The 26,839-nt window shown below is 36.6% G+C and overlaps 1 protein-coding gene across 8 annotated transcripts in view; it reads left to right on the forward strand.

Moving 5' to 3' along the window:
• LOC128227273 (protocadherin Fat 1-like) overlaps positions 1-26,839 on the forward strand; it is a 104,644-nt gene that overhangs the window by 68,691 nt on the left and 9,114 nt on the right. For 5 of the 8 annotated variants that reach the window (XM_052937644.1, XM_052937645.1, XM_052937650.1 and 2 more), the window contains exons 9-33: positions 106-381; positions 5,134-6,473; positions 6,618-6,770; positions 7,217-7,400; positions 8,356-8,577; positions 10,391-10,411; positions 13,061-13,179; positions 13,498-14,320; positions 14,668-14,876; positions 15,339-15,483; positions 15,760-16,814; positions 17,356-17,503; positions 17,736-17,969; positions 18,381-18,529; positions 19,265-19,502; positions 19,935-20,149; positions 20,436-20,576; positions 20,951-21,085; positions 21,574-21,591; positions 22,967-24,014; positions 24,253-24,426; positions 24,679-24,836; positions 25,120-25,525; positions 25,698-25,847; positions 26,157-26,333. In XM_052937644.1, coding sequence (XP_052793604.1) covers positions 106-381; positions 5,134-6,473; positions 6,618-6,770; positions 7,217-7,400; positions 8,356-8,577; positions 10,391-10,411; positions 13,061-13,179; positions 13,498-14,320; positions 14,668-14,876; positions 15,339-15,483; positions 15,760-16,814; positions 17,356-17,503; positions 17,736-17,969; positions 18,381-18,529; positions 19,265-19,502; positions 19,935-20,149; positions 20,436-20,576; positions 20,951-21,085; positions 21,574-21,591; positions 22,967-24,014; positions 24,253-24,426; positions 24,679-24,836; positions 25,120-25,525; positions 25,698-25,847; positions 26,157-26,333 — 7,938 coding nt within the window. The remainder of the gene's footprint in view (positions 1-105; positions 382-5,133; positions 6,474-6,617; positions 6,771-7,216; positions 7,401-8,355; positions 8,578-10,390; positions 10,412-13,060; positions 13,180-13,497; positions 14,321-14,667; positions 14,877-15,338; positions 15,484-15,759; positions 16,815-17,355; positions 17,504-17,735; positions 17,970-18,380; positions 18,530-19,264; positions 19,503-19,934; positions 20,150-20,435; positions 20,577-20,950; positions 21,086-21,573; positions 21,592-22,966; positions 24,015-24,252; positions 24,427-24,678; positions 24,837-25,119; positions 25,526-25,697; positions 25,848-26,156; positions 26,334-26,839) is intronic. The other 3 variants (XM_052937647.1, XM_052937646.1, XM_052937649.1) reach the window with 3 other exon arrangements.

The raw sequence follows: 26,839 nt of genomic DNA on the forward strand, positions 1-26,839 counted from the left end.
TTTAATCTGAATCCTCATGTTAACCTTACATAAAAGTAATATCACTCATGAACTGTTTTCATTTAGAATTAGAGCTGATGTTTAATGTTTTCCCCCCGATTCCAGGCGCAGTGCTGGTCCACAGCCCACTGGACCGTGAAGTGGCCACCCAACATAACCTCACCGTGATGGTGAGTGACCAGGGGCTGACCCCTAACTGGAACTACACCCGAGTCACCATTAACGTTGTGGACCACAATGACCACCCTCCAATGTTCCTGGCCACAGAGTTTCAGGGGCGCGTGTTTGAGACAGCCGCCATCGGGACGTCCATACTTCAGGTGGCAGCTGTGGATCATGACCGAGGACACAATGCTGAAATCACATACTCCATTTTAACAGGTATGGACACGAGACAGTCCAGGGCTTGTCTTCACAAACGCATTGAATGTCAGACTCAGGCTCAAAAAACTAAATTCTTAAAAATATTTCAAAATAACTATAATGTTGCTAATATTGAAAAATATATGTGCCTGATTGTTAATCAGATTCTAAGTTAAGAAACAGCAATTTTTACTCTCTTTGCTCCTACAAAAAAGATATTCTTAATTAAAATCCTGCTTTTCTGAGTCTGTGTCTTAAAGTCAAAAAACAGCGCACTCCCTGTAACCAGACCATTGTCGGTTTTAAGTTCTAAGCAGACTGACAAGAAATTCCACTCTAGTATGTAGTAAAAAAAAAAAGAGAAAGATTTGTCCTGTCTTTGAGTTTACGAGGGTCTGCCAGCGCCCTATAATGGCTGCATGGTGACTTGACCTCGTCACATTCCCTAGTGTGATTAAAGCACATTTTTGAAGTCAATGGAGGAATTTTACACCGAAAGGTTGGTAAAAAAAAGAGTAACTTTGGAAAAACAGATTATATAACACTGGGATATAGTATTCAGTATGTAAACATTGTCATTTGGTATTTGGTAACTGGAATGTTTTATCAAGACATCCAGCAGCTAGGGTTAATTACTTGGGGTAACTTAGTTTAATTACAAGGTTAATTTTCATAGACTGTATCTCGCCTTATCAAGTTAACATACAGAAGTAATATCAGAAGAAATAATCGGTACTTTTTTGACTGGTATATCAGTTACTGCATTCTGAAGGAACTCGTTCCTTTGTTATTTCGTTATGCATTTCGGAATGATATAAAACATTCGCCTAACAAACTAGATGACCCTGCATTGGAGATTGTTCAGCATGAAGTCTGCTGGTTGATATTAATTACTTTGAACTGTAATATGAACTGGGATCGGCTTTAACTTTCCTCATGTTTTATTTTTGGAAAAAAAAAAAATCAGAAAAAAAAATCATTATGATCATTTATTTTATAAAACACTTAGATCATGTTTATTTTTATTTAAAAAAGATCAAAAATACTATTTTTTTGCTCTGTTAATAACTTGTTTGAATGGAACTGTAATTAGGCCAAAAAATTTAAAATTATTTGATAAGGGTTACATCCTTTTCAAAAACAGATAAGAGTAGGTTGTTTTTTTTATATTATTCTGTAATTAGGCCTTATAATGAAACATGATTGTCATCATTGGGGAATGGCGTTAAAGTTATCGTCTGTAAAGGTTTAAAGGTCTTTAAACTACATATTAAAACTGATACTTAAATAAGAAAAAAAAATACCAACAGACTATAAAAACAGTAGGGTTGGCGCCTATTTCATATGTTACTAAGGGTCTGGTAACCCAAACCCAGAAGTATGATTTTAAGATCTTCGTTTTATTTCAATATTAAAATCGCTGACAGGCAAAAATGGTTGTGAATTATGAATGATTTTTTTACAGGTTTGAAATATTCCCATGTTTTGAGCAAAATATTATAATAACATTAATACAGAATTGTATTTAATTTATGTATAAATCATGAAACATGATATAATACGTAACATTGTTAAAAAACGAGAACATTTACTGTTGAATCAGTAGGGATGGTTTTATGGGGCTTTGTAGTTAGGTAATTTTGAACGTTTATAATGATAGATTTCGTTCAAATAGATTAAATGTGACTATCAAGTGTGTAGATGTACTATTTATTTCCCAGAACATGAAATATGTTGACATTTTAGCTATAATTAGAACTGGAACCATGTGTCATTGAATTGCGCAATATTTTATTATTATTTTTGCCCAAAAACAAATAGTTTAAACTCATTAATCTTGTTAACATTGCCTCAGTGATTGTGGTTGGTGAGTACTTTTAACCAAAATAGATATCCCACAAAACGTCGCTAGTGAGTTTCAGGGTGAAATTGAGAGAGATGGGAGGGGCCGGATCAGTCAGGTTCTGGCTGTGTGTGATAGATGCCCATTGTTGAGGGGGCCTGGGTGTCCGGGTGATTGGTGGGTAGAATCTATGGTCTGATGTGGTGAAGTCCTCGCTGCGGGGCTTTTCAATAGTTATAATGTCATTGGTTAGTGTTTGCAATACTTTTTATGTCATTCGATTGGGGTCGAGGTAAATTCAGTATCTACAAATTAAAAGTTAGGAAAATAAAATTAAAGTTCATGCTAGCAATCTGGAAAGCTTGACATTTTAATGGGGGTTATACAGGCACTGATATCCTGAAATGCTAATAGGAAGGAGCTTTTTTATGCTATTAACTCCATAATGTGAACAATACAATTGGATTCATATGTTATGCAATAACTTAATATCAGTAATTAAAATCCATTTCTTTTTGTCACAGCACACAAACTTTCTAATTCAGTGATTTAGTCTAGACACTAAGCTTTTGCATGACATAGATCGGATTTTAAGTTAACATTGCATTACAAAAGACAAACATGTTTTTTGCCGTCTTTGCACTGGCTATATTTCAAGTTCAGATGTATTTTAAATTACACTATACGGTTTTGCATTTTGAAAACAGATCGTATGATAGTAAAAATGTAACCTTATAATCAGCTTTTTTTTTGTCTCTGAAAGTATCGTTATATCTCTATAGTAGTTAATTGGTTGTGTTTCAATAAGATATCCTAGTCGTGTACCTTACCGTGCTCAAGGGTGCTCAGTGACAACCGGATAGCTTTGTCCAGAATCTATACGATAAATGTACTTAAGATGTTTTTATTGAAATGTAGTTAACACCAAAAATGGGGTTACAACTGGAGATTTATCACCTTAAAGACTTTATGGATCTTTATTGAAACAAAGCCCTGCATTTATTAAGGTTTCAGTGCTGTTTCAGTACATTCAACACAGTTTCACTGCATTCACTACAGTTTCAGTTCATTCAATACAGTTTCTTTGTTGTCTCACTGCATTCACTCAGTTTCAGTTCATTCAATACAGTTTCTTTGTTGTCTCACTGCATTCAATACAGTTTCTTTGTTGTCTCACTGCATTCAATACAGTTTCTTTGTTGTCTCACTGCATTCAATACAGTTTCTTTGTTGTCTCACTGCATTCAATACAGTTTCTTTGTTGTCTCACTGCATTCAATACAGTTTCTTTGTTGTTTCACTGCATTCAATACAGTTTCATTGTTGTATCAATGCATTCAATACAGTTTCATTGTTGTCTCACTGCATTCAATACAGTTTCATTGTTGTCTCACTGCATTCAATACAGTTTCATTGTTGTCTCACTGCACTCAAAACAGTTTCTTTGTTGTCTCACTGCATTCAATACAGCTTCTTTGTTGTCTCACTGCATTCAATACAGTTTCTTTGTTGTCTCACTGCATTCAATACAGTTTCATTGTTGTTTTACTGCATTCAATACAGTTTCATTGTTGTCTCACTGCATTCAAAACAGTTTCATTGTTGTCTCACTGCATTCAGTACAGTTTCATTGTTGTCTCACTGCATTCAATACAGTTTCATTGTTGTCTCACTGCATTCAATACAGTTTCATTGTTGTCTCACCGCATTCAATACAGTTTCATTGTTGTCTCACCGCATTCAATACAGTTTCATTGTTGTCTCACCGCATTCAATACAGTTTCATTGTTGTCTCACTGCATTCAATACAGTTTCATTGTTGTTTTACTGCATTCAGTACAGTTTTATTTCTGTTTCGGTACATTTAATACAGTTATTGTGCTGTTTCATTACTTGTTATACAGTTTCAATGCTGTTTCAGTACACTTAATACAGTTTCAGTGCATTCAGGTTTCTGGTTTCACCGCATAATGCAACGTGCCAAGTTTTTCTTTCCATTAAGATTTATTAATTAAGATAAATTAATAACATGAATGTTCATATCCCCTTCCTTTAATTCTTCTTCATTTAATTTGTCTTTGTTTATTGGTAATAAAGAAGCATTAAAGTAAAATTAATTATGCAATAAACACTTTGGCGCTTGTCAAAAATATATTAATCATAATATTATGTAAAACCTCTTACTAATAGGAAAATGTATTCATAAGACACTGTTTGAAAGACAAGAGTTTGAAATGCACTAGTTAATAATTTATTGTTATGTATTCGGTAATGTAGCCTCGTTTCCTGTACACTTTAATTCATCATACATTAAAATAAGTGAATAAACTAAATGTAGCCAGTATAAATGAACTGTCATCTATATTCGTTCTCAATGAAGGTCAGGAACAGAAAACTAACATATATGTTATTTTATGTTTAGATTGATAAATATTTGAAGGTTTTTAATAAACATACTTACTCTATTCAGGATGTCTAGACTTTGGTACAAATCTTACATTCTTGGGTCAGCAAAACCTGTTTGTGTCTACCATATTTGTCTTCAACAGATAAACAGAGAATGATTGATTGAAATATTAGTTTTGTGTGACCTTCAATAGTGCAATAAGGCAGTGGGGAATACAAAAAGATGTAAGCAGGTGCATTAGGAACAAAATGGCAGTTGATAACATGTTTACAGCTGCAGTTTCTGGTCAAGGAAGATATAAGTCTAGGTTCCATCAATTTTTTTCTTAAAAGACCCCCCACTGAAAAGATCCTCCGCCTTGTATATTTATGCATGCACGTTTCTAAGGATCTGTATGGTATTACCTTTGATAAAACATAGTTGAATTATTCTTTTCTGTCCAGTTTTGACTCCTCTCTTACAGTTTAGTATATCAATTCTCTTAAACAATTGATTACACTTGTCTTCCTTCTATTTTCAGGTAACATTGGTGGGACATTCACAATTGATCGCCTCCTTGGTACGATCTCTGTTGCAAAAGAAATTGACAAAGCTGACAAGACGCTGTTTGAGCTGGTTGTCATGGCAACCGACCAGGGTGACACTCCCTTGTCAGCATCCACCAAGGTGACCATTACAGTGACCATCTCGGACAATGCCCCACCCAGATTTGAGGAGACCCAATACATGGCAGAACTGCTGGAGAATCAACCTGTGTTTACCAACGTGTTTACCATATCAGCAATATGCCGATCAAGTCTCATTTATACCATTATTGGTGGCAATGATCGGAACATTTTCTCAGTAAATCCAAATTCTGGAGTTGTTTTCACCAAGAAGCAAGTGGACTTTGAAACTGACCATTCATTTAACCTCACAATTAAGGCCACCAGTGTTATTCACTCTTCAGCCATGACACATCTGCTCATTCATGTTATAGACGAAAATGATAATGTTCCAGAGTTTTTGCAGCATGAGTATGTAGGCAATGTCACAGAATTGGCTGAGCCCGGCACCATTGTCCTTGACCAGTATGGTGAGCCTCTCGTTATCAGAGCCACAGACAAAGATTCTGATCTGAATGCCTTGTTGATCTATGAGATCAGAGACGAGTATGCCAAGAAATTTATAACCATTGATCACAACACTGGGGCAATAAGAACAGTCGCTGAGCTTGACAGAGAAGCCGTTGAGAAGATCGAACTGTCCGTAGAGGTTTGGGATATGGGTAAACCCCAGCACAGAACACGGCTTCCTGCTAGAGTCACCATATACGTGGATGATGTGAACGATACGCCCCCTAAGTTCTCAACAGACTCATACACTGCACACGTTTTTCTACCAACGTTCAGTGATGTGATTGTCGTTCAAACCATTGCTACGGATGATGATTACAATTCCAAGCTTAGATATCGCATTACTGAAGGTAATTCTGACAAAAGATTCAGAATTGACAAGAACTTGGGTGCAATTTACATTGATAATGCAAAAAACATGGAAGATAGCTATAAACTAAATGTACAAGTAAGTGATGGAGTGTTCACAGCTCTGTCAACAGTGGACATTACAGTGGCACATCCTGAATACAGTCCGTTCACATTTACCCGAGCAGTATACGAGGCCAGCGTGATGGAGAATATACTCAGTGAAGAGACTTTAATCGTGATCATGGTGGCCGACCGAGCCCTCAACCAGCAGTATTCGTTCAGCCTGCTGAATGGCAAGGGGATGTTTGAGGTTGGCCTCACCTCTGGCGTGCTTACCACTACTGGCGTTGTGTTTGATAGAGAGGAAATAGCCCTTTACAATCTCATTGTGGAGGTATGTAGTTGTGAGTAACTGAGATTATGGAATGCTTAAATTGACCACAAAGTTTGAATATCAAAGAGTTATGTACACACATCCTCATTCCTTTACTTTTATGACTTTTAATAGAGGTGTAATTCAGTTTTGATTGATTGACAGGTGCATAGGCAGACACCATTCAGTGAAGAGCGAGCTCATGCTGTTGTCAAGGTAACGGTGGAAGATGAGAATGACAATGCCCCGATGTTTGTGCAACAGCCATATCATTCCGTACTCGTGTATGATGCTCCTCTCGGTCATATAGTAAAACAGGTACGCTTAGGCTTTTCAAATGTAAAGAATTGTTTACATTTTCTGAATGACTCATTAAAAATACCCCTACTCAAAGTCTGGTTTTACTCCGGGAATAAGGAAAAAAATATAAAAGGATTTAGCTGTATTTTGTTTTTTAAGTTTTAATTTTTTCACTGAAAGTACATCTTGAGGTGTTATTTTACTCAGTTGATTTTCACTGTTAGATATTCATATAGAATAATGACAACCGTAAGGCAAAACATTTAATGTAATGGGCGTTTATATTTAAATGATGTTGATATCTTATATGAGCCATTTGACTTTTAATAGAATTTATTTTTCTGAATTAATTAATTATCATTTTCTAGCCATAAGCATGACTACTAATAATCTCTTGTCACCGATACAGTGCAAGGGAGGTAAATGATGTTTTACTCTAAACAACTTGTTGACTGTGTTGACAGGTGACCGCTGTTGACCGTGACGCAGGCCAGTTTGGACATGTGACTTACAGTTTAAAGAGAGATGGTGACCATGGCAATAGGTTTGCCATTGCCCCGGAAACAGGGGAGATCACTGTGTTGAAGCACCTGCAGGAGTCTGATGTGGGCCAAAAGATTGTTCTGACCGTTTCCGCTGAAGATGGGGGTAATTAGTTATAGCTATAGTAGATTTTCGCATAACTGACAGTGTCCATTTTTGGACATTGGTTCACGCTGGCAGCTGTATCCAGCTATGACAACAGGAACCAGCTGATTACTGCTTGTTAAAAAGTAGCTTATTGCCCTTAAATATGGTCTATCGTAACTAAAACAACTTAACCAGTAAAAAGCAAGTAAGTTTCGAAGATTTCTTTTTGAAATTGCTGAAGTTGCGTTCCCCAATTTTTTGGAACAAAACCAGGAAACAAATAGGTATATCTTTATTTGCGATTTGTGATGAATTAATACCCCAAGTATTGCTCAATTACTGTCTAACTAATGCATGGCTTGAACACTCTAATTGCATTCACTACAACTTTACAGGGAATTTCAGAGTAATTAAGACTTACCTACTTCCCAGCCTAACGAAATTAATAACTCTTAACAAAAAGGCTCTTGTCTTTCAAGTTGTTTATAAAAGAACTACTTGAATTAAGCGTTTTTTTTTGTAAAATTTTAAGACATAATAGGCTGAATGTTCAGAGCTTTGTTGAAATTAACAATGTGATTATCCACATTGTTGTTAATTTTTAGACGTGAAATATTTGATGATGCTCACATATTTTGATATAAACAAGGACAGCTGAAACAATTTTCTCAGAACTTGCTAGAAATACAGCAGATGATAAGTGTATCCATTAAAATTCCAGAGCAGTAATGATTTGAATGTTCACAATGATAACATTAACAAAGTTGTTAACTTTATAAAAGTTCTAAAGCATTGGCTCAATGTAGACTGTAGTGTTTCAATACGCAATATAATCGATACATGTGTTATGTTTCAATTACATTCAATGATGGCTGAGCTAGCAGGAAGATTGCTTCTATTTTTGTAAAAAATAAATCATAAAAAAATGCATGAACCTGAAAAGCAATGAACAACTTGTTACCTTATGTTTCAGACATTCCATCAAAGACAACTGAGACATCCCTCCAAATTGTGGTAATCAGCCAGGCGTATCCAGTGTTTGATCAGCTAATCTACCGTGCAACCATCCCAGAATACATCCCGCGGGGGTCGGCCGTCGCAACTCTCTCCGCCAACAGTCCCACCGGCCAGAAACTCATCTACACTATAATGGACGGAAACTATTACGGCGATTTTGATGTGGATTTTAACATTGGTGAGTAGTCACACGTGATTGGAAAATGCTTTTTTTGTACTTCAGGGGTGGTATTCAATATACTACTTAAATCAATCTTATGGTCATACATCATTGACTCCATTCACTCTATTGGTCGGTTATTATATCGAGCAATCCAATTAGCTACACCATTCTTAGATTCAATTAAGGCCTATATTGAATATCACCCTTTGTGAACTTTATGGGTATAATATTTTAATGTTATGAGTTTGGATGATAATAATTATTGAAATTTTTCATGATGTATAACATGTACAATGTTTGTCCGTAATTTGGTGGTGGTTATTGTAAAATGTATGGTCATGATTTTTTTTACTTTTAATATTCCTTAACCGTCATTTGCGTTAAAATTTTGTTTCATTAATCTTGCTGTGAATTTATGTCAAAACCATACAATGCTAATAGCAATATTTCTTTTGCATGATTCTTAATTGAAAGCAAGGCCAGAAATGCACAAACATGTTTATCTGTATATTTTCTATATTTAGAGGATTATTTCACTCGAAGGTTATAATGAACATTGGTATTAAATTTCATGAGTCATATTTCTAAAAAATTATATCATTATAAACTGTGAATTTTAAATATAACAAGGGTTATATTAAACTCTGAAAGACAGGCACATATAGAATCTATTAAGTTTGCCTATTTATTATCTTGTCTTAGTCATTAGAGACCAAAAAAATCAGGTTGAAATTTCTAAACTGTCAAGATAATTGCCAATATTTGTTAAACGTTAATTATGGGATATCTGGGTTTCATTCATGACTTGTAGCTTCAATTTTGTTGATAATTGTCTTTTTTTTTGTAATTTTAATACTTTTTTTTTATTGCTATTAAAATGCATAATATTGTTGACTTAACCATTATTTTGTGGTTGAGATTTCACATTGTTCAGTAAATGTTCACAGGTAATATAATAGCACATTATTTAAGGCTGTGAATTTCGATAATTTGCTTTTAATGTTCACATTAATGCATTTATTGTTCTTTTTATTTGGGCAATTCAGTTGAAAACACTACATTAACGTGATTTTTGGGGGATATTAAGTGTATTGTACTTCGTATAATATCGCGGTCATGGGAAGTTTTATTCGCCATATTGATGGTCTTCATATACTTGAAAAAAATGGACATCATAGAATTAAAAAGCTTTTAAGAAGTATTTTAGCTTTAAAGAAAAACTTGATAATGCTTGAAATCATTTGTTTAACCAATGGGATGACAATAATTATTATATTGGCTGCTCAAATTAAAGCTGAAACAAAATAGCTTGTCCAATCATGACATAAGCGTTAAACTTTGATAACAGTGCTGTAAGAAGTATGCGCGTATTTTGCCGTAATGTTGTTCTGCTTAGATCACAATTTTTTTTTAGATTCGGTGTCTTGTCTTTAAACAAAAATGATTTCAACCATTCATTACAAGTTATTATTTATTTGGAGGTCTTTATGGAAATTAAACGTTCACTTAGATGGGCTAGGCTTGAACATTTTATTTCCATAAAGACCTCCAAATAAGCAATAACCTATTCTTAATTCAAACACTATCATTGTCCTAAAAGTGCTCTTGTTTTTATTAAAAAAAAAGAAATGAATTTTTACTCTGAAGTTTAAAGTCTGCCAAAAAAATTAATTCTAAATTGATTTTATTTTATTGAACATCTCCCAGTATTGTGTCATACTGCATTGTTTATATGGCTTGCTATTTTCTTGTGAAGTGTAATTTTTTACCAAACCAAATTTTGTATGATTGTCGACCATACCCCAAGTATATTGTGTGATTTTTAAAGCCATGGATATTCAAAGTCCATGTGAGTATTATCGCAAGAAGACCTGCTTGTGGCTTGCACCCTGCTAGCATGATGGGGCTATGGCATGTCGCTGCTAAAACTGAATGCAAAATAATGGGAAAAACAGAATTGTTTGTGGTTTTGGTTGGGGCTTGATGGTATTTTTTTTCTTACATAAGAAATCTGTTGTTTTTTTCCTATGAACTCCTTCACATTCTAAGTATTGTAGATGGTTTTATTTCATGAGGGATTAATTACGGCTAATATTAACAAATATAGCTGTTATGTTGGAAATTCAAAAAGTTGAGTAATATGAATAATCTGATATTATATTACACAGTATGGTACTGACTCATATTTTTATAGCTAAATAAATGCCATTATATTCATATTCATAAAATATCTAAAACGAACCTCAGGAAACCAAAAACAATATACAATACATCAAAGCGACAGCCAGGGCCCTACCATGCTGTTTGTCAGGTGACATGACCCATGTATTCTAATGTACGGAGACTGGGAATTATGTCAGTCATGCTATGCTGTGTTGCATTTATGTTTACATTCACATGTATGCTACTGCCCGGCTTTGTAGGGGAGGGTTGCTAGGCAACACTCTATAAATAGAACAAGTTCTTGAATAAAATTTAAGCTTCTCTTTTGGACTGAAATATTGCTAACAAATGAAAAGTTAAACCAACTATAATATTTTATCAAAACTATTGACTGCTCCGTTTATGATTATTTGATCATATTCTGCGTATTCAGAGATGACAGCTTATGCTGACCATATATAATCATGCAATCTTTACCTAGTCAATATCACATAAGCATTGTATAGAACTATGTTATCCCGCTTAAAGCACAAAGCCATGGGCATTGCATATACAAGATACAAAACCAGTTTCTTTCATTTGTTATGCAGTAATACTCCTACTTGCTTGATTTCTAATGAATGTTTTTGTTTTGGTTGGTGACTGTAGATTTGGTTTGCATTGTTTTTATTTCGTATCGTGCTCATTTATGATTTATTACTAAGATTAACATTGGTGTAATTAATCTCCATGGAAGATGACCTGCTGAAACTGAAATTTGGCTTTTTCTTCATAACTTTGTTTTAACATTTTCTCGATAGACCGTTTTCAAATGTGTAAAACATCTGTATGACTTTTCACTACCACTCTTATTGTTCATTTCCCGAATTGTGGTTTTCACATCATGCAGTTGCAGATATAAATACATATTTCTGGAGTCAGGGTTTATGAGAATTTCCCATTTGCACTGAAAGGTTGGGACTTCTAGGTGGAAGTTGAGTACTTCTGTGTAGAGTTCAGTTGAAAATTCACCTTCTGAGTTATTGTAGATACATACTGATCTAAGTTATAATAGCTCCAAATTATATGCCCACATAAAAGTAAATAAACATACCATCATGCATCATTATCATTGGGATTGGTTGTTTGCATAGAGTTGCAGGTGTATGTTGACACAGCGTGTCAGGTGTATGTCATTATAGTGTGTCAGGTGTATGTTGACATAGTGTGTCAGGTGTATGTTGACACAGCATGTCAGGTGTATGTCGATATAGCGTGTCAGATGTAAAATGACATAGAGTCTCAAGTGTATGTTGACATCGCGTGTCAGGTGTATGGTGACATCGGACGTCAGCTGTATGCTGAAATAGAGTGTCAGATATATATTGACGTTGGGTGTCAGTTGTTTGTGGACATAGCATCAAATGTATGGTGACGTTGGGTGTCAGACATATGTTGACAAAGTGTAACTGGTCTGAGATCAGCCTTGTTCCATGTTTCTTAGAGACATTACCCATATAACCCCCCTCTCACTTCTGTATCCTAGAACCACTGATGCTAGATTGCTCGTCTTTTTTTCAATGAAAAAGTCGAGGTATTGTCATAGCCTAACTATCATTATTGGCGTCGAAAAACTTGGCCATAATTCAAAACCATTTATGATATTCATATGAAACTTGGTAAACATGAAGCTGGACAAAACATCTAATGGACAAAACCTCCCATGTCATTTTAGACTAGGTGGACAAAACCTCCCATGTCATTTTAGACTAGGTGGACAAAACCTCCCATGATATTTCTGACTAGGTGGTCAAAACCTCCCATGATATTTCTGACTAGGTGGACAAAACCTCCCATGTCATTTTAGACTAGGTGGACAAAACCTCCCATGTCATTTCTGACTAAGTGGACAAAACGTCCAACATCATTTTTATCTATATCTACATGTTGTTAGAGACAATACCCGCAATTAAATCAAGACCCGCAACCCTGGCTTTAATTATTGTTGAATTATGCCCCTTTTTCAACAGACAAGCGTTGACGTTCGCAGCTCTCTTGTTGCTCAGCTCTGTCAGTCACTGCCACTATATATAGATTATCATTTTACTAACTGCTCAAATTGCTAAACAAGTTAAAGTTAAACTCATACATCTGTTTGGAAATAGGTTAATGTCTTCTGAAATTTACCGATTGTAGAGATTGATTAGATCCCCCTTTTCTTAAAATAGATTCAAATAGGTGGATACATCTGTAGATTTCTTTCAATAATAATTTCTGTTTAATCAACTCTTAAGTTTTCTTATTCAAACTTAAGCACAATGAAGTGCGAGTAATTGATGTATTTTGTATATCACAGGTGTGGTGACAGTGCATGGTGTGTTGACTCGAGCCAAGCCCTCGTATAACCTCACCATACAGGCTATAGAGTTGATGTCCGGCCTCACCGCTACCTCCTTTCTCATGATTACAGTTCAGGTATCAAACAACATCAGCTTTAAAATGATTGCTGCATTCAATGTTATTTATGGTTAACTTTTAACTAATTTACAATTTAAATATACTTTATTAACTTTTCCCAGCATATTTTACATAAGTTACTGTTGAGAAAATTATGGTATGTTTTTTTAACTACCTTTGCTGCTGATTTATAAGTTGAAAATGATTCAGTAAATTATCCAAAATGCAAGGTCTCCAATTTGTTGCCTTTGTTGTTCAAATATATTACTAAATAGTTTTGCTGTTTATATCCTTTGAAAAGTTTAAGCAAGTTTTTTGTTTTATTTTCCGCTTCAGGATGTGAACAACGAAGTACCAACATTTACCAGCCACTTGTACAGGGCCTCAATATCGGAGGCTGCCAGTATTGGGGCCTCAGTGCTCACTGTGCTGGCTACAGACCCTGAGCCAGGAGACAATGGATTGGTTCACTACCGGCTGGTGCCCAGCAATGCTGGCGATCAGGGCCTAGACTGGTTCCACATTGGTGATGATACCGGAACTATCTCAACCCGAAAGTTTCTTGACAGGGAGGACCAGCCCGAGTATAAATTGTTAGTTGTGGCGTCAGATAGTGGAATACCGGCCCTGTCGGCTACTGCTACGGTTATAGTAACAGTCACAGATCTAAATGACAATGCACCGACATTTAACCAGCGGTCGTACCACTGCACCATCTCAGATCAGATAGCTCGTGGCCAACTAGTCACCAAGGTGTCAGCAACTGACCTGGACTCGAGCAGCAGGTCAAAACTAAGATATGCTATCATTGCTGGCAATGACAGACAGACATTTGATATGGAACCGGAAAAGGGAATCATCTCACTCTCTCAGCAAAGGATCCCAGACTTGTACCTTGCCTATAACTTAAATATATCAGTCTCTGATGGAGTTTTCTCAAACTTCGCTAGAGTCAACATCAAGGTACAGACCAGCAACAACAACGCCCCGAGGTTTGATCGGCTCATCTATGTGGCAGAGTTTCCCGAGAATTACGGGGAGGGTATGCTTGTTACACAGGTGCGGGCGACAGATGAGGACGATGGCACGTTTGGCATGATTCGCTACTCCATTTCCAGCGATGAGATGCAGCAGTACTTCAGGATTGATGCTGACACTGGTATAATTTGCGTTACTGGTATAGCTTACTCAGTCTGTGTTTGTGTTTATTCTCAGTTTATAGGAAATTTGTTGTTCAGTCATATTTAGTGACCTTGTCTCATTGCTTTCAGTCAAAAGGATGCTCTTCTTAATAATTCTTAAGCTTTATGAGTTGTAATTTAATTTGCAAAATAAATAATTATTACTAAATGATTATTAAGATCATTATTAGATATAATCTCATTTGCGAAAAAGGCCTACTTGTTCATCAGTCTTGGTATAATTAACTTCACTTTACTAAGATTGAGAGGTGTGGATAGAAAAACTTGTACATGCAAATTCATAAATACATTTTCTCCATAACAGGTGAGATGTACTCAGTACAGGTTCTGGACCGTGAGAGACAATCTGTGTACTCCGTCCCTGTAGCTGTGTCCGACAATGGTGGTCGCATGACTTTTACAACAGTCCATATCTCAATCAGGGATCAGAACGACAACGTCCCACAATTCCTGGCCCAGGAGTACAAGCAGACAGTCCTCGATTCAACGCCACTCAATTCTACAATAATGGTGGTGTGTATTAAGATTTGTGTGGTGTTTATTTGTGGAGTATGAAATAAAAATTATTTGAGTAGAATCTTATGGATCTCCCCAACACAGGAACATGTGCATCATATAATGTTATAACAATGCCCAAAGCATGGTTTATTATAAAATCTTTGTCAAGTCCTAAATGCAAGAAGGATAACTTTATATTGTTACAATATAAGGAATATTTTCATGAATATTTAGCTTGATTGTGGTGAGATATTGTATTGGTATGAGATTAAGTCTTTCGCCCTAGAGGCCAAAGGTAAGTAGCCTGTGGATTTCTTATAACTAATCATTTTACACTCAAATGCAGTCTTACTGCTACAAGGATAAAGTACCTATAAAAACCTTATTATATCTTATACATAGATATAAACTAAACTTGAGCTTTGTGAAAAAAAGTCCAATGTATTCTATTAAATTTGAACATTACTGCTCCTGCAGATTCAAGCTGAAGACAAAGACAGCGGTGTAAATGGGGAGATAGTGTATGAGTTTTCCCCGGGTACATCCGCGCGAGTCCAGCAGTTATTCCACCTCCACCCTGACACCGGCGTCATCACCCTTTCTTCCAGCCTAAAAAACTCTGGTAAGTTCCTGAGGCACCCGACAACATATTTATAGCGTCATTAATATATCATTTAATATTTGATTATGTTACACTTGTCATCAAAATCCAGCCTTTTTTTCTACATTTTCAAAAAATTGAGAACAGTAAATCTATTATTTATTAAGTCTTAAATTTGTAACATGTATATAGTTACATTACACATACAGTTAGCATTTCAGATGTCTGATGTTTTTAGACATAAGACAGTCCTATTGAATGATTGTTTCAAGTTTGTTTGTTTTTTACTTTTTTCAGTTGATGAGATTTTCCAGTTCTTCGTGCAAGCCAGTGATAAGGGTGATCCACCAATGAAAAACAACGTACCAGTCAACATGTGGGTCACAGACAATGACGATGCTCAACCAGTCTTCTCTCAGCCATCCTACTCATTCTTCATGCTCGAGAATGAACCAGTCTCCACTGTCATAGCAACAGTGAAGGCCATGAGTTTTTCACCGCTGGAATACATTATCGTCCCTGGATATACCAAGAGCAGTAACTCTCCTGCCAGGTTTAGTATTGACAGTCAGGGGAAGGTGAGAGTTGCTGCCCCTCTCGATATGGAAACCAACAGCGTTTTTATACTTACTGTACAGGCTCAGACGTTAAGTAGCCCACCCCTCGTGCAAGAAGCCACTATAAACATAAGATTAATGGATGTCAATGACAATTACCCATATTTTGAGTCCAATCCCTACCAAATCACTGTGCCTGAAAACTCCGAAGCTGGGATTGATATAGTCCAAGTTGTTGCTCATGATATGGACAAGTCTTCAAGGTTTATTTTCTCGTTTGGAGATGATGTCAGAAAATATTCACACCAGTTTAGCATTGACTCAACAACAGGGGTAATAACACTGTTATCAGAGTTGGACAGGGAGAGTCAGGAGTTATATAACCTGACTGTTTGGGTCAAGGATAGTGATAGCCCAGATGCCCTTCAGAACTTCACCATTGTCCAGGTCAAGGTCATGGATTGTAATGACAATCCTCCCATATTTTCACGCGAACATTATCAGGCTGCCGTGAATGAGGATGCTTATGAAGGAACTATTCTCATGACCTTGACCACTGTTGATAAGGATTTGACCTTCACCTCAGAAACCCATTACTACATCACAGAAGGGGATCCCGAAGGGAAATTTAGGATCAGAGCTGATGGAGATGTGTTTGTTAATGGACAGCTAGACAGAGAAAGAGTCCCCCGCTACAAACTGACAGTTGCTGCCACAGACGGTGCTTTCGTTACCACGGCAACACTTACAATAGACATTCTCGATGCTAATGACAACACTCCAGTCTGTCACAAGGTAATTCATTGTAAATTTGCACCCAAATTAGCATTGTTTCATTTTATTTTGACACATTTATGTATTAAAACAAATTCACAATGTCTGTAAAACAGGCATGCGATTACAATTTGTCAAAGACATGCCTTTCTTTGGAATTTTGTCACCTCAAAATGTTATTTTAAGTGGCAAATATATCAAACCTGACTTCACTTTAATGGCAAAACAGTTTTGAGATAAATGCAAAAGTTTTAGATTATTTCTCCAAAATCTATTATGAGCATTTGATAAATAAATTTTCTAATTGTACATAAATCTTTGCTAAGAAGTCTGAAATTTGAAATTAATATGAAATAAATCTTACAGTGTCATTTTTGAGGTTCCAAACTACACATTTCCTCAAATTATTCAATTATAAAAGATAAATTTTCAATATCTTGGGTCTACAAAGAATAATGTATTTTCATAATTTCTGTTCACAACATTGTTAGTCTCCAGCATTTAGGATTGTTTGCTAGCTGAAAGCTATTTGTTTTAAAATTGCCAATAATTGTTCCACCAGCCCGTCTATGATGAGAGTGTGAGTGAGGATGTGACGCCAAGCTGGGTGATCTCCACCCTGAAAGCCTCTGATGCCGATGAGTATGGATCCCTCAGATACGAGCTGACTGGAGATGGTGCACAAGACTTTTACCTGGAACCAAACTCTGGTACGCTTTTTTGGAAACATGAACATAAGAATGACCTGTTTTCAATGCTCAAATGTGCATATAGAGAGTGTAATTATTTAAATGTTAATGATATATGTAATATGTTAAATATTAAATAGTTTAGCTATTGCTTATTATGATAAGGTTTTAAATTCTGTGAATTAATTCATTGTTTGCAGTTATTAGACAACATGTATAACATAACAGCTTATGGTGTTTTTGTCTATAATAGGAGTGTTGACTGCTGCCCGCCACCTAGACAGGGAAACAATTGACCGCTATCAGCTCACCGCTCGGGCGGTGGACATTGGTGGGAAATACTGCTCCATGGACATCAGACTGACCATTACTGATGTGAATGACAACAGCCCGGTTATCCAGCCCATACAGGGTCCAGTGAGTGTGAGCGAGGGGGCCGTCATTAACACCCTAATATACAGGGTGTCCGCCTCTGATGCTGACCTTGGTACTAATTCTTTTTTAGCATTATTTTAAAAATGGTGTAGAACTAATTCAGTCATAAAGCTATAAGAATATTAAAAGACATTGAAACAAAGCTACATGCTTGCTTTGATTACGTATGGAAATAATGTCTAAATGACATTAAATTGTTCATGCTGCTTTGAAAAAAGGGGGAAATGTTATTTGTCAATGAAGACTTTTATGTAACAGTCAGATTAAAATTTTGAGCTTTTTGGTGGTGTTTAACATATCTATACTATTGTTTAAGAGTATTGTAATTTGTAATAGAAATTTTAAGTGAAAAATTGAATGTTAAACAAAATTTTAATTCCTTGCATAGATTGTTTTGAAATTCCATATAATATAATAGCACATAGTTTACGTTTGTGTCATGTTGTTATCCTTTGTGTGACAGGAAACGATCGTCAGATCACATTCTCTCTGACGGGGAATCCGGAAGGTGTGTTTAAAATTGATGAGAAGAGCGGCCTTATACAACTGGCTAAACGTCTGGACAGAGAGAAAACAGACCATTACACCATCACTGTGCATGCTGCCGATAAGGTGAGGAGTTGGGCAAAATTGTCTATGTTTACTTTTACTCAAAGAATTGCTTCAATTTCCTTGTCCAAAGCTTCGTGATGAAAACTTGCCAACTTTCTTAGAATTGGTTTCAATTAAGATCTTTTACTGCCTTATATTCCCTTTAGTGTTCTGTATTTTACAAACAATTGTTAAAACATTTGGGTTTATTGTCTGAGACTGTTAATATTTGCAAGAAAATTTGTTGAAGAGGAAATTGTAATTATTTTGATGACTGCTTTGGTAATTTATAAAGTGCAGTAGGTAATAAACAGTGTTTGTTTAATTCAACCTTCTGTCTGTAATTTCGTTCATATTTGTTTGTTAAAGATCTTTTCTTGTAACTTCTCATATAGTGAATTATTACTCATGATTTTTAAGCATAGCATTAAGGATGGCAGACACAGCAATAAGATTGTCACCATCTGTGGTATTACACTTAGGCTTACAATCAATAACTTTTGAATGCCTAGTAGTCTGTTGTAGTCTTCAAACTTAGAATACACATTGGTCATTGTCATCCCTGATCCTGATTGAAGTTTGGGACAGTAGGTCAAATATCAAGGTCATGGTGACCTTTGCGCCAGGAGACACCTCTGATTGGTGTTTGGGACAGTAGGTCAAATATCAAGGTCATGGTGATCTTTGCGACAGGAGACACCTGATATTCAGAATTCTAGTTTGCATAATGAGACAATTATTGCCTTCCATTTGCAGGGTACACCTCAGCTGACCAGTGAAGTTGACATAGAGATAACTGTGACAGACGAGAATGACAACCCACCAGAGTTTGAACAGACCACATATTGGGCCTCCGTGCGGGAAGACGCAGCCATTGGTCAGTACGTGGCCACCGTCAGGGCCTCGAGTCTAGACACTGGAGTCAATGCCCAGATCTCATTCTTCATACAGTCTGGCAATGACAAGGACAAGTTTACAGTCGAGGAAGACACTGGTATGATTACAGTTTAATGACTTTTTAAGAATTTCTTACAACTCTTACTAAGCGCTTTATTGATTTGTAACATTTTGATTTCTTTATATGACTTGAAATATTGTGCTAACTTTCTAGCATTTCTAGACAATTTATTGCACAACAATAGAGAAATCAGTTTTATTAAATTTTTGATATACGAAGCATGCCTTTTGTTATGTGTTCTCACAATATACAGAGGTTTCAAAGCTTAGGGTTTTGTTAGAAATTAACGTTTGTAGTCTTAGATTTGTGTACTTGACAATTTCAATAAATGGCATGAAATTGATAAAACAGTAACTGACTTTGAAAACAGTTCAGATTAGATCTTGTAGGAGGCCTGGAGGCTTTTCATTCTGTTGAAAACCCTGCATATATCATATAGAAAACCATCACCCTAAAACGTAATTGCAGGTATAATTCGCACTGCTGGCTACCTGGACCACGAGACAGTCCCTGGCTATGTTCTCACCATACAAGCCCAAGACCACGGGGAGGTGCCCCTGACCAACACCGCATACGTACAGATCAATGTCACAGATGTGAACGACAATCCGCCAGTCTTCCTGCAGAAGGAGTATTCCGGGATGGTTCGGGAGGACGCACAGATTGGCTCAAGAGTCTTACAGGTAAGTGTTCACTCTGGCTTATGAGAACTCCTTGAAATGCATCGGTGTTTTTTTGGTTTTACCAAATGCTTTTGTAACTAGGCTGTTTCTGCAAGTTTTAATATGTTTTTATATTAGAATGATATGAAAATTGATTAGGTACATGGTAGATGAAATTTTCAGCATGTTTGTTTTGGGAAGAAATGTTTCCAGTTTTATGGACAAAGAAATACATTGAAAATGAGTAGGAATATAGAAACCTTTATCCATTGTTGAAGTGTAAATTGCATCTCTGTATCTAAACCAGGTGTTGACGGCTGATCTGGACAGCGATCCCCTGAACAAGGCAGTCAACTTTTCCCTGGTGGGTGGGGACAGTCTACAAGTGTTTGACATTCACCGCACCGATGGGTACATCCTCGTTAGAAACATGCTCAACAGAGAGGCCGTAAGTGTCCATTGTCAGATGTACAGAATCAGATTTTTTTGTGCAACAATGTGTATAATAAAGGATTTTTCGTTTAAAGTCTGTTTTCTTGAAAGTAGTTTTTAAGAAATAGATAATAAATGATGTATAAAGCATCGTTCTAACCAATTTATCGATTGGTGAGAGGTTATTTGTGGCAACACTGTTCAACTCTCTTACTCTGGCAGACCCATGATATTTCAGGCAGCAGTTACTTCCCCTGAGCTATCATACTCATGTCAACTTTGGTTTCTACAAGTAAATATATCCTGCCATGAGGTTTTAGTTATATTCACTCAACAATCTCCAAAATAAAGCAGGATAATGAAAGCTAATGTTGTTTTTTATTTTGCCAGATTTCCAGCTATACTCTACAAGTGAGAGCGAGCAACTACCATCTGACGGCAGAGACAGTGGTGAACATTGAAATTCTGGATGCCAATGACTGCCCGCCAAGCTTCTCTCAGGAGAACTACACTGTCTTTGTACAGGTATGTGTTGGGATGGAGTGTAAATACTGTCACTGCGTTGATCATGTAGTATTGCTACAGTAGAGGTTGAGGTGGTGTCGTTATTCAGATGTCTGCCTCACAAACAACAGAGAGGTCCATGATTCGAGCCCAACCAGAGGCACCTTCTCGTGGGCTCTCAATAAGGACTGGTCTTTACTCAAGAAATAAAAAAAATTGTGTGATCATATAAGCTTTTGTGACAATTAAGCTTAAGGCATTACCGTAGTACAATCTTTTAAGATCAATAGTTTTTAATCATAGTGTTTTTTTGTTTTTTTCAAAATACTTAGATAATTGGAATTTTTGAGAAGAAATTCTCAACAATAACACTGGCACAATTAGAATACTCAGAATAGGCTAAGTAATAATGAAACATGTGGTATAAGATTTAATTTCATTCAAGTTTTGTGAAAACAATTGTTTTGAGACATTTTAATGTATATATGTGCCTATTCCGTTAAAACCAGATGAACGACCTACTCTCAGTAAGTACTGCCATGCAGACAATTATTGTCCTTGTTTATTTTTTTATTTTATTTATTTGCCCGCATGGAAATTTACAATAACTACTAACAGAGTGGACCATTTTTTGCATTAAATGAAAATTGAATGATACATTTTCTGCTACACACCAAAAAATAAGAGTAATTGACAAAAGGGAAATAGGCTATTATTCACTTGTTTTTAAATAAGGTTTTGATTTGTATTAGAATGGAAGGGGTGGAAACTTGTATGCTATTTTGAAAGTGTATTCATGACTTGTATGTAATTGTGGTATGTGTAAGGCTTGCCCAATATAACAACTACAGAATGCTTAGAACATACGACCATAATCAGGCATGCAGTTAAACAATATTTGACAATAAATTCCCATATTTTATTGCATAGAGAAAACTTGGTGTTCAAATTGAATGAAACCACATGGTGACGTGATTGGTTATTATAATACTGTGCTCTGTGCTCTGATTGGATTAGGGTGACATCATTTAACCAATGGTAAATGATGTTACAATTGTCGGCTTTTCATTTATACAAAACCATATTGTCAATAACCTTTCTTCAATAAAAAATACTTAACTGCAGGAGAGGTTACTCAAATTTCATAATTATCCAAAGTATTATTTTTAAGATTAATCTCTTTTGCACTTTCAATCTGTATGAAAGACAAAGGGAACGTGAGCAATTTCCTTAAAGCTCATTAGCGATTTTGAGGTTATTTGTTGGCATGCCCTCCTATTTTCATACAGCATGAACTAATGAAAACGGTGATTTTTAAAATTGTTTTAGACAAGATTTAAAAAAAATCTCATGAGTTTTAAAAGTCTATTGATTAAGTTTTACAAAATTTATTGTTTGCCTTGGATGTTGAATGTGTAGAGTAGAATACCAACAGATTCCAGTAATTAAATGTCTCCCCATCAATAGAGTGGAGGATAAGTCCATGTTGCAAACTGTGGCGGTCCGGAAAAAAAATATTTGTCAAAAAAACAATCTTTTGTCATTTATTATTTTACTTCAGTAACTGTTATGACATTTGAAATATTGTCAGTTTTTGTTGATATTTCATATTGCAGAATTTTGTACCATGTAAAATTCATTTAATAAGCATGTTTTTGCAGTTCCTGTGGCAGTTCTTGTTGTGTGTTTTTTTCATTATTATTTTATGATGCCTTTTAGATACTGAATGATGTTCAAATGTTACAGTACAATGTTACATGTCACTTTTTCTGTGAGTTCAATTCATACTTTGTCTGAATATTATAATTTTAAAAATGTATGATTTAATTTCTGTTTTAAAGGTATGTCAATGGAAATTAAACCATCATTTAAATGCTATATAATTTCTTTGGTATTTTACAGGAGAATAAGAAGGTTACATCCTGCATCCTGAAGTTTGAGGTGAGCGACGATGACCTTGACCCAAATGGAGCACCCTTCACCTTTGACCTGATTGGCCTTGAGCAGGATGGGAAGTTCCGCGTTGATGAAGAAGGAAACCTATGTATTGCGGGTGGCTTGAACCGCCAGGTCACTGCCACATACCTTCTTACAGTGCGAGCTTTTGACAGTGGGACACCAGCAATGTACTCCGATGTCAAGGTCATGGTTGATGTGATAGAGGAGAGCACCTACTCACCCGAGGTGTCGAACCTTGATGTTTACATTAGCTCGTACATGGACGAATTCCCTGGAGGTGTCATTGGTACTTTAAAAGCCGTGGATGGGGACACGTTTGACACATTGGATTACACTGTCGTCTCAATGCATAGAAACTTGTTCGACATTGATAAGAAAGATGGCCGAGTGATTGCGTTTGCTGGACTTGACGCAGGAGCCTATAATGTCAATGTTAGCGTAACTGACGGCAAGTTTACATCATATGGCAACGTAAATGTTGATGTTACCATAATCACGGAGGAAATGATTGCTAATGCGATCACCATTCAATTTGCTGACATGAGTCCTCAAGATTTTTTCAAAATCCACAAGAAAGATTTTGTCAGGATTCTGAAGAGGGTATTTAATGTAAGGACCAGAGATATCGCAATCATAAGCATACAGAACTCAGACAGCACAAATGGCAACATCGCAGAAAGAAAGCGGCGAGATGCAAGCAGTAATCTAGACGTTCTTTTTGCCGTGAACAAGGGTGTCGAGTACATTCCAAAAGATAGGCTGAAGAGGAAGGTAGCTAAGTTGGCAGAAGATTTTACTACTGAGATGGGCGTCGTGGTTGTCAAGGTGATATCTGATATCTGTGAGAGGGGGATGTGTGAAGGGGGCACCTGCGTCGGCTACGTGGAGTTTGATAAAGACAGCCTCGCACCTGTGTTTATGGATGGGGGAAGCTTTGTATCGGCCAAACACAGATACACCTACGAGTGTGAATGCCCAAATGGAAACATTGGTAAGACCATTAGTCCAGTCAACTGATTTTTTCTCTTGTTTAAAGTAGTTTTTTTCAGTGTCACAAGCAATTATGTTTATAGATAAAAAAAGGCATAATGATATAAAAGGCAGTTATGGAAGATGTCTTCTGTCTTGTAATGGAGTACATTTGTGAATGATATGGTTTTTATGATAAATTAAGATAGAGATTTTTTGTAATATATAACTTATCTTGAATATCGTCTGTTATATTTCAGGAGACAATTGCCTACCAAACCCGACCAGTTGTTCGGAGAGCCCATGTCCAGTGTACAAGGAGTGTGTGGCCGACCCACAACATGGGTACCAGTGTGTGTGCCCGGACGGGCTCACAGGGAAAAGGTGTGAGAAGGACCTTGATAACAAGTGTGATAACACCAACTGTCACAGAGGTGAGTGGGAAAATACTTCTTTAACTCAGTTCATTTTTCATTTAGGGCAGTCTCATCTCAACCATTCATACCAATACCTATAGAGACTAGACTTAAAACATTCAAGTATTTAAATGAAACCCCGGCACTATTGATGTTTTATAACCTTAAACGCCAAGCCTATTTGCAAACAGAAGTAAATGACAGGAAAATCCATTGTCGACCAATGTTTATAAAAGCCAATGACTTTCATGTTATGCTTGATATTTGAAGGAGATTCTCCTATGACGTTTGCTGGGAACAGTTATGCCAAGTGGACATTGTTGAACCCGATTGACATGCGACTGACCCTGTCAATGAGAATCAAGACTATCAAGGAGACAGCCAGCCTCATGTTCGCCAAGGGAAGAGTGGACTATAGCATTCTGGAGGTACACGGCTCATCTTTTACCCCAAATGGGTCCAGATTCCTGCTTTTTTCACCCTCAACATAATTTTTCACAAATGAAGGTTCCAGAACATACAAATTATGAAATATGACTTCTTATCTTTACATCGTTTCCTTGATTTTGTTTTATCCACTGCTGGGAGCATTTTAGCATTAAATAATTTCAGTGGTATAAATGTAATGCTTTCAAGAGACTGTTATCCCGTTGTTGTGTACCATCCATGTGTTGAATAGGTTTTGATAGTTATATTTGCCTGTGTTTTCAGTTGGTGAACGGTATGGTACAGTACCGGTTTGACTGTGGGAGCGGTGAGGGTCTCGTGCTTATACCCAACCACATCAGTGATGGAAAGTGGCATACCATCATGGTCGAGCGCCATAAAAACTTTGCAGAGCTCTTCCTTGACGGCCAGTTTTCCGCCATCACGACAGCCCCTGGGATCAATGATGTCCTCAATCTGGATAATAGCGACGTCTACTTTGGTGCCGAGGTGGAGACGTACAGTAATGGTTACATTGATGTTCGGAAGGGTTTCAGGGGATGTATCGAAGATATCCAGCTGCACAATGTTCGACTGCCCGTCACTGGGAGTAACGCTGTGGCCCTCTCTCAACAGTTTGAACATCTGGAATTTTCATGCAAGGACAGCGACTTTATAATCGACAGCTCAAGTAAGCTCCCATATCAGATGCATGGTTTTAAATTGATACTTAAATTAATGTTAAAAAAAGGCACTAAACACAGTTCTAGCTATTTAATTGGAAACAAATGTGCTTGTTTTACCTACATGGCAGTGTATTTTATTTAATACTTGAAATAAGGATAACTGTTTTGTACTGCTAGATGTATGCAGTAGTTTCCCCTGTATGAATGGTGGAAAATGTGAGGCGACGTCAGCCAACTCGTACATGTGTCGTTGTGGCGAGCGGTTCCAGGGACTCCGCTGTGAGATTGATAAGGACCCTTGTCAGCGGATGCCTTGTCTCAACAACGGTATGTGGTTCTGTAATGTTTCATCTAGAGGACCCACATTTTCTTTAACTTTGTGGGTAGCTGGAAAACAGGTTCATGTTTAGTTTACATTACATTTTTTACAACCATTGTGAAGAAATTTATATTAACTAATACTAATTAACTCTCATTGGCACGATGTAGCCCAAGAGTGGGGACTTGTGATTGTTTTAAAGGGAGTTCATGCTGCTCTCAATGAAAATTGTTGTCAACCTTTGTGTTACAATTTTAACATGAATCTTCCTTATTTGATTATTAAATAGCCAATAATGCATTCCTTCCCCTCTGCAGGTGTGTGCGCGAATTTGAAGGGCGTGCCGAATGACTTCCAGTGTACATGTCCTGGTGGCTTCCTGGGGCGACGTTGTGAGTACGGGAAGTACTGTCAGACATCGCCATGCCAACACGCGGGCACCTGTATAGAAGGACCAACATCGTACACCTGCAGGTGTGCCCCAGGATATGCAGGTAACTATACTAACAAATGAATCGAGAGCAAAAATATTACAGGTAATAAAGAACTGTTTGAAAAATTGCGTCTTTTTACTGTGTTGCCCAGATAGGTGACATACATAGATCACTTTTTGCATGTTCAGTGTCAGCAATGTGAATAGCAAGTATTGTCGAACCCTGTTTGCTAGGATGAGCGAAAATACCTCAAGCCTCTGAAATTTTCGAGCCAAGTGGGAATGCTTAACTTTAGTTTATAGTTCAGTCTGTTATATCCAGTTTGAGGCAATGAAGAATTTGAGGGAATGAGTTCGGGCCAACGGGGTTCGATTGCATTTATCTTCCGATCATCATAAAAGTGTATTGCCTTATTAGGGAAATGTCTAGCGCAGGTTTCATTGTCAAATGAATTGCCACAGTAACCAAATCCAGACTTAACCATTTGGCTTAAAAAACAGTTGGTTTATTTGTTGTTCCAGGAGCTTAAATAGTTAAAATATCAAAGAAAAAATACTCATTGTTAT

Source organism: Mya arenaria, chromosome 3 (genome assembly GCF_026914265.1).
Source record: "Mya arenaria isolate MELC-2E11 chromosome 3, ASM2691426v1".
In the NCBI taxonomy this organism is placed as follows: domain Eukaryota; kingdom Metazoa; phylum Mollusca; class Bivalvia; order Myida; family Myidae; genus Mya; species Mya arenaria.